This window comes from Bos taurus, chromosome 24 (genome assembly GCF_002263795.3).
Source record: "Bos taurus isolate L1 Dominette 01449 registration number 42190680 breed Hereford chromosome 24, ARS-UCD2.0, whole genome shotgun sequence".
Lineage (NCBI taxonomy): Eukaryota > Metazoa > Chordata > Mammalia > Artiodactyla > Bovidae > Bos > Bos taurus.
Genome location: NC_037351.1, coordinates 45,693,940 through 45,708,134, shown reverse-complemented (window position 1 = coordinate 45,708,134; position 14,195 = coordinate 45,693,940). Strand labels below are relative to the sequence as shown.

Genomic DNA, 14,195 nt, shown 5'->3' with positions numbered 1-14,195 from the left:
ACAGTTGTGCCTCTCACAGTTGCTCATCCTTCCCTCCCTCCTGCCTTCTCTGGTATGTCCAATCCGTTCTTTGAATCAGATGACCAGCTTCTTCTCTCTCCTTTCCCCTACTTCCTTCCCTGGAGCAACTCCAGGGTAATTCCTTCTTGGACCTAACTTCTGTAAGAACACAGGTGGAGAATTAAACAGAGAAGCACTGAATTATCCTCCCAAGAGAAATAAAGCCCAAAGGCATGTGTTCCTCCCTGGGAGGGTTCAGAGGTTTTAAAAAAATTCTTTGATGATCTAACCACAGTATCTGTTCTTCTGGTTTTAATTATTCCCACGAAGGTAGATCCGGTGGAAATGAACTTGCAGGTTTGTTAGTAGCAACTGGAGACTTCATTTTGTTTAGCGGAGAGGAAGAATTTGAAATTGCAAGGGCAGTGGTGGAATAGAAAGAGGAAGTGCTTTGGTGGGGTTAGAGGTGGGCAGCGAGGGACAAAGGGGAGTTAAAAACTACCTGAAGGACAGGCTGGAGAGGAAGCCCGAGGTGGCCCGTGGCGCGAGGGAAGTGTGTCTGTTTGCTGCGCCGCTGACCACATGGCCCACTTGGGCCTACTTCCAGCTTCCTGTCCTCTTTCCAGTTAGCGTGTAACACCCCCAAAGGTCTCTAACAGTTTTAGCAAAGAGAACTAAAATTTTCTCCCTCTATTCCGCATTCCAGTCTCTAATTCCTTACTTTTCACTTACTTCTCAAGTCTTTTAAGTTTTTAAAATCTTTCATCTTTTCATCTGGCAGCTTGGTTGAGATATAATTCACACACTGTACTTACTTGTTATTCAGTGGTTTGGGGGATAATCACAGGGGATGGGTCACCATCACCACGGGCAGGAATGCCACTCTCTTTTCTGTAGAGGAAGCATTGTGTTGCCATCCCACTAGCAGCATGTGAGGGTACTAATTATTCTACATCCTTCTCAACATTTTTTATTATCTGACCTTAGTCATCTTAGTGGGTGTGATGTATTACCTCATTGTGATTTTGATTGCATTTCTCTAATGACGAATAGTATTGTGCAATTTTTTATGTGCTGTTTGTATTATCTTTGGAGAAATATCTGTTTAGCTCCTTTACTTCTTTTTAAATTGGGTTGTTCATCTTTTTATTATTGAGTAACACATGTTTACTTTTTAAAAATTCTGGATATAAGCCCCTGATAAGATAATGGGTTCAAAGACATTTTCTTACATTCTGCAGAGTTGTCTTTTCATTGGCTTCATATTTTCAAACTTTAAAATCTTTATGATGTGCAGTTTGTCTGCTTTTTTCTGGTGTTGTGTGCTTTTGGTGTCATGTCTAACAAGGCTTTGCATAATCCAGGGTCATTAAGGTTTACTCCTATTTTTTTTTTTTTTTTAAAGTTTAAAAGTTTTAGCTCTTATATTAGGTCTATGATCCTTGTTGATAATTTCTGTATATGATATAAGGTAAGGGTCTAATTTGATTCTTTGGATATCTGGTTGTTAGCACTATTTGTCGAAGGCTGTCCTTTCTTGGCATCCTCGATGAAAATCAGTTGACTTTAAATGTATCAGTAAGAGTTTATTTCTGGATTTTCAGTTCTAATTCATTGATCTATTTGTCTATCCATGTGTTAGAACCCCACTGTCTTTATTACTGTAGTTTTATAGTAGATTTCGAAATTGCGAAGTATGAGATTTCCAACTTCATTCTTTTTCAAGATTGTTTTGTCCATTCTGGGTTCTTTGTATCTCCTTAAAAGGTTAAGGATCATCTTGTCATTCTCTGCAAAAATGGCAGCTGGGATTTTGATAGAGGTTGTGTTGAATTTGTATATCAATTTTAGGAGTATCGCCATATTAACAGTATTGTGATCTGATCCATGAATATAACCCTTTCAGATTTTGTTCTGTAATTTTCAGAAGATAAATTTTACACTTCTTTTGTTAAACTTACCTCTAAGTATTTTGTTCTTTGTTATAAATTAAATTGTTTTCTTAATTTCATGTCATTATTGTTCAACTCACTAAAGTATAGCCTCTATCTTGATGAGTACACCAGTATTTCTCCACTGTGGTAACCATTGGCCTCCCCTCCTAGTCTTCTCTTTCTGACTTCTCAATCTGACAAACCTGTTTTTTATAGCTAGTGTGCTAAATATCATTGCAGTGTAATTGGATCCACTTTTTCATTTTCTTATAAATAATCCCACAATGCTTTCCTGCTATTCATGACTTGAGGCATTTTGACACGGTGCTTTGCATGCACTGTGTGGCTGTTTTCTGAATCTGATACGTGCGGTTCACAGTGTGGATTAGAGCCGTTGTGGAGGGACACATTGCTTCTTGGATCACTGCTATTTGTAAACATTTAGTAGTTCATTACCAGCAAGCTGAGCTCAAATTGCCTTTCGCAAACATTTGTCTTTTCTTCTTAATATTAGGTGCATGTGACTGTTTTACTTTTTTGGTTATTGTCAACTTTTATTTATTTTTTTTGCCGGACATTTGCAGGATAGCATAATCCATTATCAGTTATTACTGTGTAACTATCATTTTGCCTTTCTTAAAATTTCATAGGGAAAGGGAAGTATTTGAGTGATTCAGTCCTTTTTTAGTTTCTTTGTAACAGTTTTATTTAAATAAATAATAAATTTCTCCATATTTCTTCTTTTTTTATCTAGCCTTGTTTCCTGTGTATCTAGTTAGTGTGTTAATACCAGAGATACTTCAGTTTGAAAAACCATAATCTATTTTATCTTATTTTTTAAATGGTTAAGATTTTTTGATTTGGGTATTTTTTCAAGTTAATTTTGGATTTAATGAAAAGTTACAAATATAATACAGAGTTCCATACTGAACTTTCATCCAGAATCTTCTTTTATTTTATGTAACTGTAAATTCTATGCTCCAGGACACTTATTGCAGCCAAGAAATTAACATTGGTACAATGCTATTAACTAAAATACAGAACTTTTTTGGATTTCAACAGTTTTCTTGCTAATGTCCTTTTTCTGTTCCAGTATCCAGTCCAGGATCCTCCATTGCATTCAGTTATTATGTCTCCATAGTTTTCTCCAGTCTTTTGATAGTTCCTTAGTCTTGTCTTGTCTTTGATGATCATAACACTTAAGTTATTTTGTAGACGTTCCCTTAATTGGGGTTTTTGTCTGACGTTTTCTCATGCTTAGATTGAGGTTATACGTGGGTACAGAAGAGTCGATCAGCCTTCTCAGATCATAATATGGGAAGGTATTACTCATTATAATAACCCTGATCACTTGGTTAAAGTGTGGTCTGCCTGGATTCTCCACTGAAGCCTACTGTTTTTCCCTTTGTAATGACTAAATATTTAGGGGATACTTTGAGACTGTGTTCTGTTTCTGCTTAAATGTTTACTCCCATTCATTAGCAGATCTTGCCTCTTGCCTATGGCAGTTATTATCATGGTGTTTTAATTGTGATTTTCTGTTTTTCTCATTCCATCTACATTTATTAATTGAAATTCTTCTGTGAGGAAGAATGCTACCACTTTTCCATTAAGAAAAAAATATATGTATAAGCTTATGAATATATATTTTATTCTGAGGGTTATAATCCAGTATTATAGCTATTTATTTCATTGCTCAAGTTGCCCTGACATTTTCTGCCTAAATTTTGAATAAATATGTTTGTTAAGATGACAACCTATTGAAGCCTAAGATACTTGGAGACTGTTGTCTTTTATTTAACCACTAGAGAAGGCAGAGGCACCCCACTCCAGTACTCTTGCCTGGAAAATCCCATGGACAGGGGCGCCTGGTGGGCAGCAGTCCATGGGGTCACTAAGAGTCAGACACGACTGAGCAACTTCACTTTGACTTTTCACTTTCATGCATTGGAGAAGGAAATGGCAACCCACTCCAGTGTTCTTGCCTGGAGAATCCCAGGGACGGAGGAGCCTGGTGGGCTGCCGTCTATGGGGTCGCACAGAGTCGGACACGACTGAAGCGACTTAGCAGCAGCAGAATGGAGAACAGCCTAATTAAGACTTTTCCTCCAATCTTAATCCATAATTTGTTGCTTATTTCATGTCTTCCTGTTGGGATTAGACTAGTGAATCTCCCAAATTTAACATTCTCAAAATTGAATAATACAAAATATGAAGCACATTGCTTAGGAAGTGAGTTTAGATTTTTAAATACAATTTAAACATTCCTCATGTTGAAAGCATGTTATTGCTGTATTATAAATTATTTCACGTTATTCATCTTATTTTTAGGAAAAGAAGAAATATGAAACCCTTCAGAGGGAAGAGTCTGATGAAATCTCCCTTGCACAAACCTCCAGAGAGCTGGGAATCCTTACTCCGGCTTGTGAATTCAAAGGAGATTCTCCAAAGGAGTTAATCGATTCCCAGCTCCAGAATGATGCTAGTGGACAAAATGAGAGTGAAATGTTTGATGTACCACTCACCTCCTTAACTCTAAGCAATGAAGAGACTCTCACATGTAATACAGAGAGTTTGAACATGGGACAGGAGATCAGAGCCTGTGCTGGGGACGATGCAGTCGAGCTGAAGGTTGATCCTGAAGGCAGTGTTCGAACCACAGTAGAAACCCCCAAGAACTTTACTGAAATGGAGAAAGATACGTTGCTACAATGTAGAACTTCAGAAAGCATACAGCAATCTAATGTTTCTTATATTCAGCAGGAAGTGGAAAATTTGCAGGTCAGAGAAACTCAGAATAGGAAAGAAGACAAAGAAGCCTTGGGTCTTTCTTCAGAGGTGCTACAGAATGTTGGCTTGCAGAGTTCTTGTGAAGCCAAAGACATTTTTCAGCCACCTAGAGTGAAAAAACTGTATCCCCAGTTGCCAACTGAAATTGCTGGGGATGTACCAGCTTTGGTGGCAGTGAAATCCTTGCTTCGTAATGAGCGACTCTACCCGGAGCTCCCATCTCAACCAGAAGTAGTACCATTTACTAAAGAACAGCTAAAGATCTTTGAGCCCGGTTCATGGCTGGAAAATGTCGAGTCATATTTAGAAGAATTTGACAGCATGGCTCATCAGGACAGGCATGAATTTTATGAGTTACTTTTGAACTACTCACGCTGTAGGAAGCAGCTGCTGCTGGCTGAAGCTGAGCTCCTTGCTCTGACATCTGATTGCCAAAATGCTAAAAGTCGACTGTGGCACTTCAAGGAGGAACAGTTGTCTGTCCAGGTGTGTTGACTGGTGTTCTGTAAAGTTTACAAGAACCGGGGTATTTGCAGTGGAACTCCTTTTCCTGTGATGTGATCAAGGTCTGGAATCTGCTCCTTGTACTCACACTGACCTTGTACTCGCTCTTGACAGATTTGGTGGTGAAGGGAAGCTGGAGGAGATATCAGGGAGAAACGTGTGATTTCCCACATCCCTAATCTTCATTCCTTAGGAGACTTGTGTATCTCTTTGTAGGTATGAAGGAGCCCGTGGAGAGGGAGACTTTTGAAAATACTGAGAAAGGGGTTAAAATAAAGAACACAGCTGTAGGGTTAACATTGGAAAGGAGAGAGGTTCCTTTCTTTTGAGCAGAATCACAAAGAATGATGAGGGAACATTCAGAGATGTTTTGAGGTCTCTTGAGTTGAGGGGCTATCACCTTGACCTCACTGTTTATAAAGTAGAAGGTAAGATTTTCTGTTTTCTTGCATCTTTCCCCTACCTACTTCATCTTAGGGTTTCTCTTCTCTGAACTTGTGACGCCTTTGTGATTGGCATTATACTCCTTGGCACCTGGTTATGTATTAGTTTTATAGTTTTCTATGTGGTAGTATTGTTCCCTCACTGTGATTTTTAAGCCCTTTGAAGATGTACTGAAGCCTGTGTGTCATATACAGATTGCCTGGTTACATCAAGAGCAAAGGTAACTGGCTTCATATCTTACATCTTACCCTTTTGTCCACTGCTAGGGTATCTGTGCAGATCAAGTGAAAGTTTCAGGCCATCATCGCTACCAGAGAGTGGAGATGAATGAAAATGCACTGGCTGAGCTAAAGAAACTGTTTGATGCCAAATCCGAGCACCTCCACCAGACCCTGGCTCTGCATTCTTACACTTCTGTGCTCTCACGGTTGCAAGTGGAGTCTTACATCTACTCGTTACTCAATAGTTCGGCTGTTCTGAGATCTTTAGCAATTTATCAGGAAGGCCAAGGTGTGTAAGTAATGAAAGCCTCACTCTTCCTTTTTTTTTTTTTTTTTTTAAGCCTCACTCTTGTGGTCTAAAATGAAAAGAGAATTGAGGGATACAGTCTGGTTGAATTGATTGTGCGCTGATTGATATTTGTAAGGAACCACCGTTTGTGCTTGCTGTCTTACTTGGCGTCTCCCAGTACAGGTTAGGGTTGACCCCTACCTTAATAACATTTCTTGAAAGCAGTGCCAGGTCTCCCTTCCCTGTGGACTGTCTTTCTCGGCTCCTCTAGGAAGCCATAAGTTTGCTTTTTATCATTAATGTCTCTTCCTGTCCTAATTTATGTGCTTGTTACCAATTCAAGTCCAAGTACGGTTTCTGATTCTAAAACCTAGAGCTCTTTTTCATTCTCTGTCTGTTGCACTTTATTTTTGCTTGTCCATTTTGTTCGATTGTTTAATTTTCATCAGAACGTTTATAATGTTTTGTATTTTTAGTCTTATTTTGGATTTTAAGAGATTAGCCTTTATTATATAATGTGTAAAGTGTTAATTATGCAATTTTTATTTCTTGGAGAGATATTTGAATCATTTAGATAAGAAATCCTTCCCCTTGTGGTTTTCATAACTAATCAAAGAGCTGGGGATGGCAGAGATCTGCTGATGTTTAAATAAAAAATGAATTTTGATGAAGTTAATTTTTTCTTGCTCTGAACTACTTCACAAAGTTAAATACTTTGTTTTCAGTTTCTATAGTGGAAATTCATATTTTGATGTAGCTTTCCTCCTTGGATGTTCATCTGAAGTAAATATTTTGAATAGTTTATTCTCGTTGTTGTTTTTTAAGAAGAGACACTAAAACTTCTCCCCGATACCATTTGCAAGGGATTCATTCAATCCTCTCTTTAACTTACAGCTTCTAAACAGGCGGAGAGCGTTCCCTCTGACCTGTGTCAGCTGAAGGAGTGCATCAGTGTCTTGTTCACGTTCACCAGGAGAGTTCACGAAGATGCTCAGTTCCATGACGATGTCCTTCTCTGGCTGCAGAAATTGGTGAGGAAATAGGCATGGTAGTCTTTCTATTATTTCCCTGATAATTTAAGAATTATCTCTTATGTCCTCATAGTTTTTTCTTCAACAGCTTATTCAGCTAATTCGTTTAATGTGTTAGTGACATTTTTTTTTGCTCATGACACACAGAAATAAATTATCCTAGTGCCTTATTAAGCACATAGTGCTTTTCTCTCTGATAAACTTTATGTTCAGTGATCTCTGGTCTTCAGTTTTGGAAGAAATGGAAATGTGGGAAGTATGCTAAATTTAAGTGTCTTCAGAATATAGGTTTGTTGTTCATATCACTTTTGTTTAATCATATGTTAATGCTATACTTAAATTTTTTTTTTTTTAAGGGAAAAGAATCAGGTTTTGGGAAATTTAGGAAAGATACTAGGTGTCTTATGGGATGAGGGGTTGTTTCTTGGTTATGTTTCTCAATGGGGCTCCCTTGGATGTTTCTTTTTTAGGTTCATGCTACAGTTCTTAGATGTGGACTTAGGTTCCAAGCATACTTACTTGGATTTGAGAACCTTGCAGACTGGAACTAGATTAAACTACTTGACTTATATCTATTCGTATATGGCCAGGAACATTAATGTTTTGTAATTTGCCAGATACTAAAAATTGGGTTTGCAGAGAAACTGCTTATGATATTTTTAGCATAGTACTCATAGATTCTTAGTCCTCTGTACCTCCGTGTAGAAACTCAGCCAGTCAATGGTATATCTTATGTCTGGTTACTCTTTTGAAAGATCACATGTATTTAAGTATCAGATAGATGATTGCACTAGGCCCCTAGAAGTAGTTGTCTTAATAAACAGTAAAACTCTACGTCCTTTGCTGTTCAGGTATCAGTGTTACAAAGAGCGGGCTGTCCTGGAGATCACCTCTTCCTTCTAAACCATATTCTTCGATGCCCAGCTGGTGTTAGTAAATGGGCTGTTCCTTTCATCCAGGTATGATGAATGACTTTCTAATTTTGAGGAGAATGGGGGAGATTTTGTTAAACATTGTTCCTGAGGAAGTTGCTTTCAGAAATAAGCCTACTTAAAATATATTGATATTTAAGATAAAATTATTAGGATATATCCAGCCTGTATAGGAGTTATTATGCTGCACCTTCTTGGCCACTGAAAATTGATGAAGTTAAGGTAAAGATGCAGAAGTTTCGTTGTAGTGTGGCATGGTGGTTTCAGTGGTGTTTAATCCTGTAAGGTTTCTGTGCAGGAAGGCTTGCTAGGACTTACTTCTGCAATATTCAACTTTGAATATTCAATAAATTCAATATTCCTTAATTAATCCATCCTACACTGTAGTTGGTGCAGATAAAAAAGAAACCACCAGCATCTCAGAGTTCTTTAATACTAGCAGAGATCTCACATCTGCATGATCACTTTAGGCATCGATGTATGGTTTACGGGTTCCTCCTCTCTGCTGCTTGCCTTAGGGTTGTGTTGTTACTCATCGCAGCCCCTTCAGATGGGCGGGTAGGAGCCAAACGTGTGCCAGGTTCCTTCTGCATTTTATCTTTTCTCTAGTATTTCTGGTGGCAAGAAATTTGAATCGTTTTAGGTAGAAGGAAGTTTTTTAAAAAAAATCTCATCTTTGGATTAAAATAGCAGTATAATCCTCTTTCCCATATTATTTCAGATAATTGATGTAAGTGACTGAGCTGCCTCTGTTCTCTGAGTGCATCGAGCCCAGTCAGTACTGCCAGGTAACTCTGAGGTGTTCTCATTCTTGTGGATGAGGAGCCAGTTTCACCTCTATTTTCTTAACAGCTCCCTTGTCAGAATGCTGGTGAATTCAGACTATGGCTACTTGGGTTGTTGGTTTTCTGCAGTATGCCTTTTCCTTTTCTGATTTCAGATCAAAGTGTTGAATAACCCATCAGGAGTCTTTCATTTTATGCAGTCCCTTGCCCTGCTGATGTCTCCTGTCAAGTAAGTGTGGAAGAGCTTCGTAAAGTAGAAATTAAAATGTTCTGTCAAACAATTGGCTTCCTAAACTGCCCAGATCCAAGCAATTGCTAAGGGAAGAGTCAGCATTCCAGAATTTAACAATTCAGCTTTTCTTGGGGTTTAATACCCTTTGTCCCAAAGTGACCCTCTTAACTGCTTTTTTTTTTTTTAATTGATTAACTTTTTTGGGTGCCTCCTTTTAATGGTCTGCCATTCCGGCCATATATGTCATTGTGGTGCTGTGGGGAGAAAAAAAGTTTCTTCCCTTCAAAGGAGAGATTTAGTGGCAAAGGTAAAAAAGCACAGTCAGAGATTCAAGTGCCAAATTGTATGGAACTATGATCGATGCTTCCCAGGTGGCGCAAGTGGTAAAGAACTCACCTGCCAATGCAGGAGATGCAAGAGACACAAGTTTGATCCCTGGCTTGGGAAGATCCCCTGGAGAAGGAGATAGCAACCCACTCTGGTATTCTTGCCTTGAGGATCCTATAGACAGAGGAGCCTGGTGGGCTACAGTCCATGGGGTCACAAAGAGTCGGACATGACTCAGCTGCACACACACACAATTGATGCAGTAGAAATGAGTAAAGAGTAGAGTGGAGTAGTCAGAGGGTTCCAGGTGAATGAGCTGGATTTGAAGACTGGAACTGATTTCGGCGGGAGAGGAGTAGGGAAGGCACTGCAGGGGGAGAAGGGAGCAGTGGCCCAGAGTGCAGGGAAGCGTAGCTGTGCAGGAGGCACATTGGAGGCCAGCTGGGCTGCAGTGAAGGGGTGTGTGGGAGATGGTAATAAAGATGAGCAGCTAGAGGGGAGTCGGATTATAGAAGACCTAGAAATTAAGAGAGTTTTGAGATGGTCTGGCTTTTGAAGCAATTGAGGGTTTTTGAACATGGGTAAAAGTCGTATTTACAGAAGATTAGGGTGGACTGGAGGTAGAAGATGCACTTCTGCTTCACTGAGTCATGGTTGCAGAGGTCTGGCTCTCCTGGCTCTGGAGCCAAGTCCAGCATCTAGAGGGCACATCCTTACATGGGGAGAATGCAGGCTATGTCCAGGTGACCTGGAACTGTGTTACTACCACGGGCTCTTGATCCAGGAAAGCCTGTCTTCCTGAACCTGAATTGAGGTGATAGCAGTGGGAAGGAGAAGGTGGGAAACTGAAGGTCATCTTCCCAGGAAAGAATTAAGAAGCTGATTAAATAAGGAGAATGTGGGAAAGGGGTGGCTCAGACCTACCTCTGTAGACTGTGATTCTGACTGACTGAGAGGCTGTTGGCAGCCCTCAGACACTGAAAAGAAAAAGGAGAGCTGTCAGGGAAGGAGGAAGATTTGAGGTCGTTGGGGTTTACGGGAGGACACGTCTGAGTGACAGGTACCAGTGGACACGTGGAGCTCTACGGCTGGAGCCCTTCGGGTTGGAAGCTGGAAGTCACGGGGGAGAGCTCCTGGTGGAAGGACGGAATGGATGAATTCTCAGGGTCAGGTCAGAGAGGAGGAACAGAGAGCTGAGAACCGCGTGGTGGTTTCAGAGAAGGAACTTGTGTGGTTACACCGACTTGTTAGGTCCAGCCAGCACCATGTGAAAGCCTGGCCGGCAGGAATTCCCCTAGATTCCTCTCTGTCACCGCCTGGATACAGGGACTGTTCCTACACATGTGTTTAGATGTGCTTTTCCCGCAGCCAGCTTTTGCATTACCTGCAGATTATCCTTTATTCAGTTAAGCATGTTTCCTGAACACTTTGTGGGCCAGTTAGAACTCAGGTACCACGCAGTCCTGGGTGTGCAGAGGCCTCACTGGAGGCGGGCGCTGTGCTGGCATAGCCGCTTCTCTTTACTGACCCAGGAGGGCCGTAGTCTCTACATCACTGATAGTGAAGCTTTGGTCTCCTTGTGTTTTAGCCAGTTATTATTTCTTGTTTTCTGATTCAAACCACTTGGAGATTGCGTTGATGCCAACTCTTCTTCAAGGTGAGTGGACAATCCAGAATGCACGCGGTGGGCTCTCTGTGTTTATGTTTATGTGACTGGAGCGGTTTCCTTTGTCCTTTAGAAACCGAGCTGAGTTCCTGTGCCACATGAAGCCCAGTGAACGGAATCCATCCTCCTCGGGGCCTGCGTCCGGGACGTGGACTCTAGTAGACGAGGGGGGAGAAGAGGTAACTCGTCATATCTGCAGCATTTTGATGAATTATTTATGAGCTCTCTCATGTGCCAACTATCATTTTAAGCGCCTCTTTTGTATTAGCCCATTTAATTCTCCCAACAGCCCCATGAGGCAAGTACTGTTTTCATCCCATATTAGAGATGAGGAAACAGGTACAGGATGAGGGTGAGGGAATTTGTCCCAAATCACAAGTCTTGAGCCTTTGTGCTGAGCTGGTGTCTGCTGCCTCCCTTCTCCAGACCATCACTGCATAGCTGGGAGAGTTTGGACCTGGAAGTGTTCACATACTGCATACTCTTTCTATTAGGGTTTTCTTTTATGTAGCATCCATTTTCTGGGCTTGGGATCTCACCTACAGATACTCTGAGCCTTTCTAATAAAGAGCTGGATCATACCAAGGTGGGCTTCCCTTATGGCTCAGCTGGTAAAGAATCCGCCTGCAATGCGGGAGACCTGGGTTCACTCTCTGGGTTGGGAAGATCCTTTGGAGAAGGGAAAGGCTACCCACTCCAGTATTCTGGCCTGGAGAATTCCATGGACTGTGTAGTCATGGGGTCCCAAAGAGTTGGACACCACTGAGCAACTTTCACTTTCACTTCTTACCAAGGTTCTGCCTTAACACTTACAAACTTTCTTACCTAGATCTTCTCATTTGAAAGAAGATAATTTCCTATTTTTAGTGAGAATTTAATGATCAAAATCCAGTTTCTCAGATAACATTCATTGATTTTTCTTTCTACTATTATACATGGCTAGTGTACTGGTAAACATTTTTTTTTCCCTTGCAGCTAGTTATCTGCCTGCCCTAGTGTGTCTTTATGGTCCAAATCCAGATTTGACATGCTTGTCCAGGATTGGCCAGGAACTAAATTTACTAAAACACCTTCTCTTTAAAAGGAGTTGAGAATTTTCAGTGGACACTCCTTAGAATGACACGTGGCAGCTGTGGGATCATGTCTGTATATTTACCCAGCTGTTCATTCAGAAGCAGGAGTGCCTTCACACTCAATGTGCTCTTCCTGGAACTTGTGGGAGGTGGGAGATGGTGGCAAATGATGTGGACGTGCAGAGACCGAACAGTCCTTCTGGAAAGAGCTTCTCAGGTGCAAATTGGTCTTCTAAAGATTGTGATGGAGCAGGGTTCCTTCTCTTCCCCACCCTCCACCCCGCAAGACTGGTCTCTCCTGAGAGAGGAGTCTTTTTTTTCCTGTTGGTTTCCTGCATTTAATCCCAAAGATGGGTAATGGTTAAAGACTCTGGAATGGTGCCTTAGCTCTCACTGGATGTTGAGTGGATTCAGGAACCTAGGGTGGGAACGCCGGCAGTGCTGTTGACTCAGAAAAGGCCGAGAGTGGAAGGCATTGTGCATCGCCTGCATTGGTGATTTCCTGACACTGGGTGTGTGTCAGGACCACCTGGGCAGCCTTGCCCCCATCCACACCCAGCTATCCAAATGTTTAGAGCCTCCGTGGTGATTCCGACGTACAGCCAGAGCGGGGAACTACTGCTCTGGGTGGAATTTCTGAGGCGCTTATTTGCTAACTGTTTAGGATGTGTAAGAGGGTAGAACTGAGTGGCTTTAGGAAATTATGAATAAATTGCATTAGACCCTTGTTGAAATTGAGGTGATAATTCTTCAGAATCTCTGGGTCTTTTTACAGTATTCCATTTTTTTTAAGTAAAAAAAATAAAAATTACTTACTTATTTTTGGCTGTGTGGGGTCTCTGTTGCGGCACACAGGCTTTCTCAGTTACAGCACAGGGGGGCTGCTCTTCATTGCAGTGGCTTCCCTTGTTGCAGAGCACAGGCTGTAGGGCACTTGGGCTTCAGGAGCACATAGGCTCAGTAGTTGGGGCAAGCAGGCTTTAGAGCTTGGGCTCACTACTGTGGAGCATAGGCTTAGTTGCCCTGTGGCACATGGAATCTTCCTGGACCAGAGATTGAACCTGTGTCCCCTGCATTGGCAGGCAGATTCTTAACCACTGGACCATCAGGGAAGCCCCAGTATTCCCTTTTGAATGTAGCATATCTTAGGTCACAAATCAATTTGGTTTCTAAGGAGACTTTAGTGCTGTGTATCAAACAAAAAAGGCTTCCCTGGTGGCTCAGTGAAGAATCCACCTACAGTGCAGGAGACATGGGTTTGATCCCTGGGTTGGGAAGATCCCCTGGAAAAGGAAATGGCAACCCACTCCAGTATTCTTGCCTGGGAAATCCCATGAACAGAGGAGACTGGCGGGCTACAGTCCTTGGGGTCTCTAAAAGAGTCATACTTGACTTAGCAATTAAACAACAACAGTTGAATAAAACCCCCCAACTATTTCCTGTATGTGAGCTCTGTGTATGACTACTGTTACTTTTATCCTGTTTTCAATGGTTCTGATTGATGACAGAACTTCAGATATCCATAGCAAATGCTAATTGCTTCTTAATAAGTCAGTTGACTATTGCAGTAAACTTTAATTTGGGGGAAAGAAGAGGCTTATAGGTAAAATAACTTGGACTTGAGTGCATGGCTCTTTAATTGATACTGTCAAAGCACTGAGATTTACGGTAAGATCCCTATTCTAGAGGAATTCATCTTCTTTGGGATAGAAATCTAATGAGAGCAGTTTCAGCCACTGAAGAATGGATATGACTTGGTACACCTAAAATTGTACGTGCAGTGTTAGGGGATTTATAGGTCATTTAGCAGAACTGATAGTGTAAATCTCTGTCCTGGAGAAGTCCATGAGGACTCATGAGAATACAGCTTGTGTACCCCTGAGACCTGTGACAATGCAGCTCCTGTAACTCTGTACCATGGTGTCATCTCGTCAAATCAACTGTTAAGACTGCATCTTTTTCCTTAG

The 14,195-nt window shown here is 41.2% G+C and overlaps 1 protein-coding gene across 4 annotated transcripts in view; it reads left to right on the top strand.

The window, feature by feature from the left end:
- EPG5 (ectopic P-granules 5 autophagy tethering factor) overlaps positions 1-14,195 on the top strand; it is a 132,037-nt gene that overhangs the window by 8,087 nt on the left and 109,755 nt on the right. For all 4 annotated transcript variants that reach the window (XR_009492740.1, XM_005224332.5, XM_003587790.6 and 1 more), the window contains exons 2-7: positions 4,266-5,210; positions 5,939-6,182; positions 7,077-7,213; positions 8,065-8,172; positions 9,086-9,159; positions 11,229-11,334. Coding sequence is in view for 3 of the 4 variants with exons in the window: in XM_005224332.5 (XP_005224389.1) it covers positions 4,266-5,210; positions 5,939-6,182; positions 7,077-7,213; positions 8,065-8,172; positions 9,086-9,159; positions 11,229-11,334 (1,614 nt within the window). In the remaining variant the exon portion in view is untranslated. The remainder of the gene's footprint in view (positions 1-4,265; positions 5,211-5,938; positions 6,183-7,076; positions 7,214-8,064; positions 8,173-9,085; positions 9,160-11,228; positions 11,335-14,195) is intronic.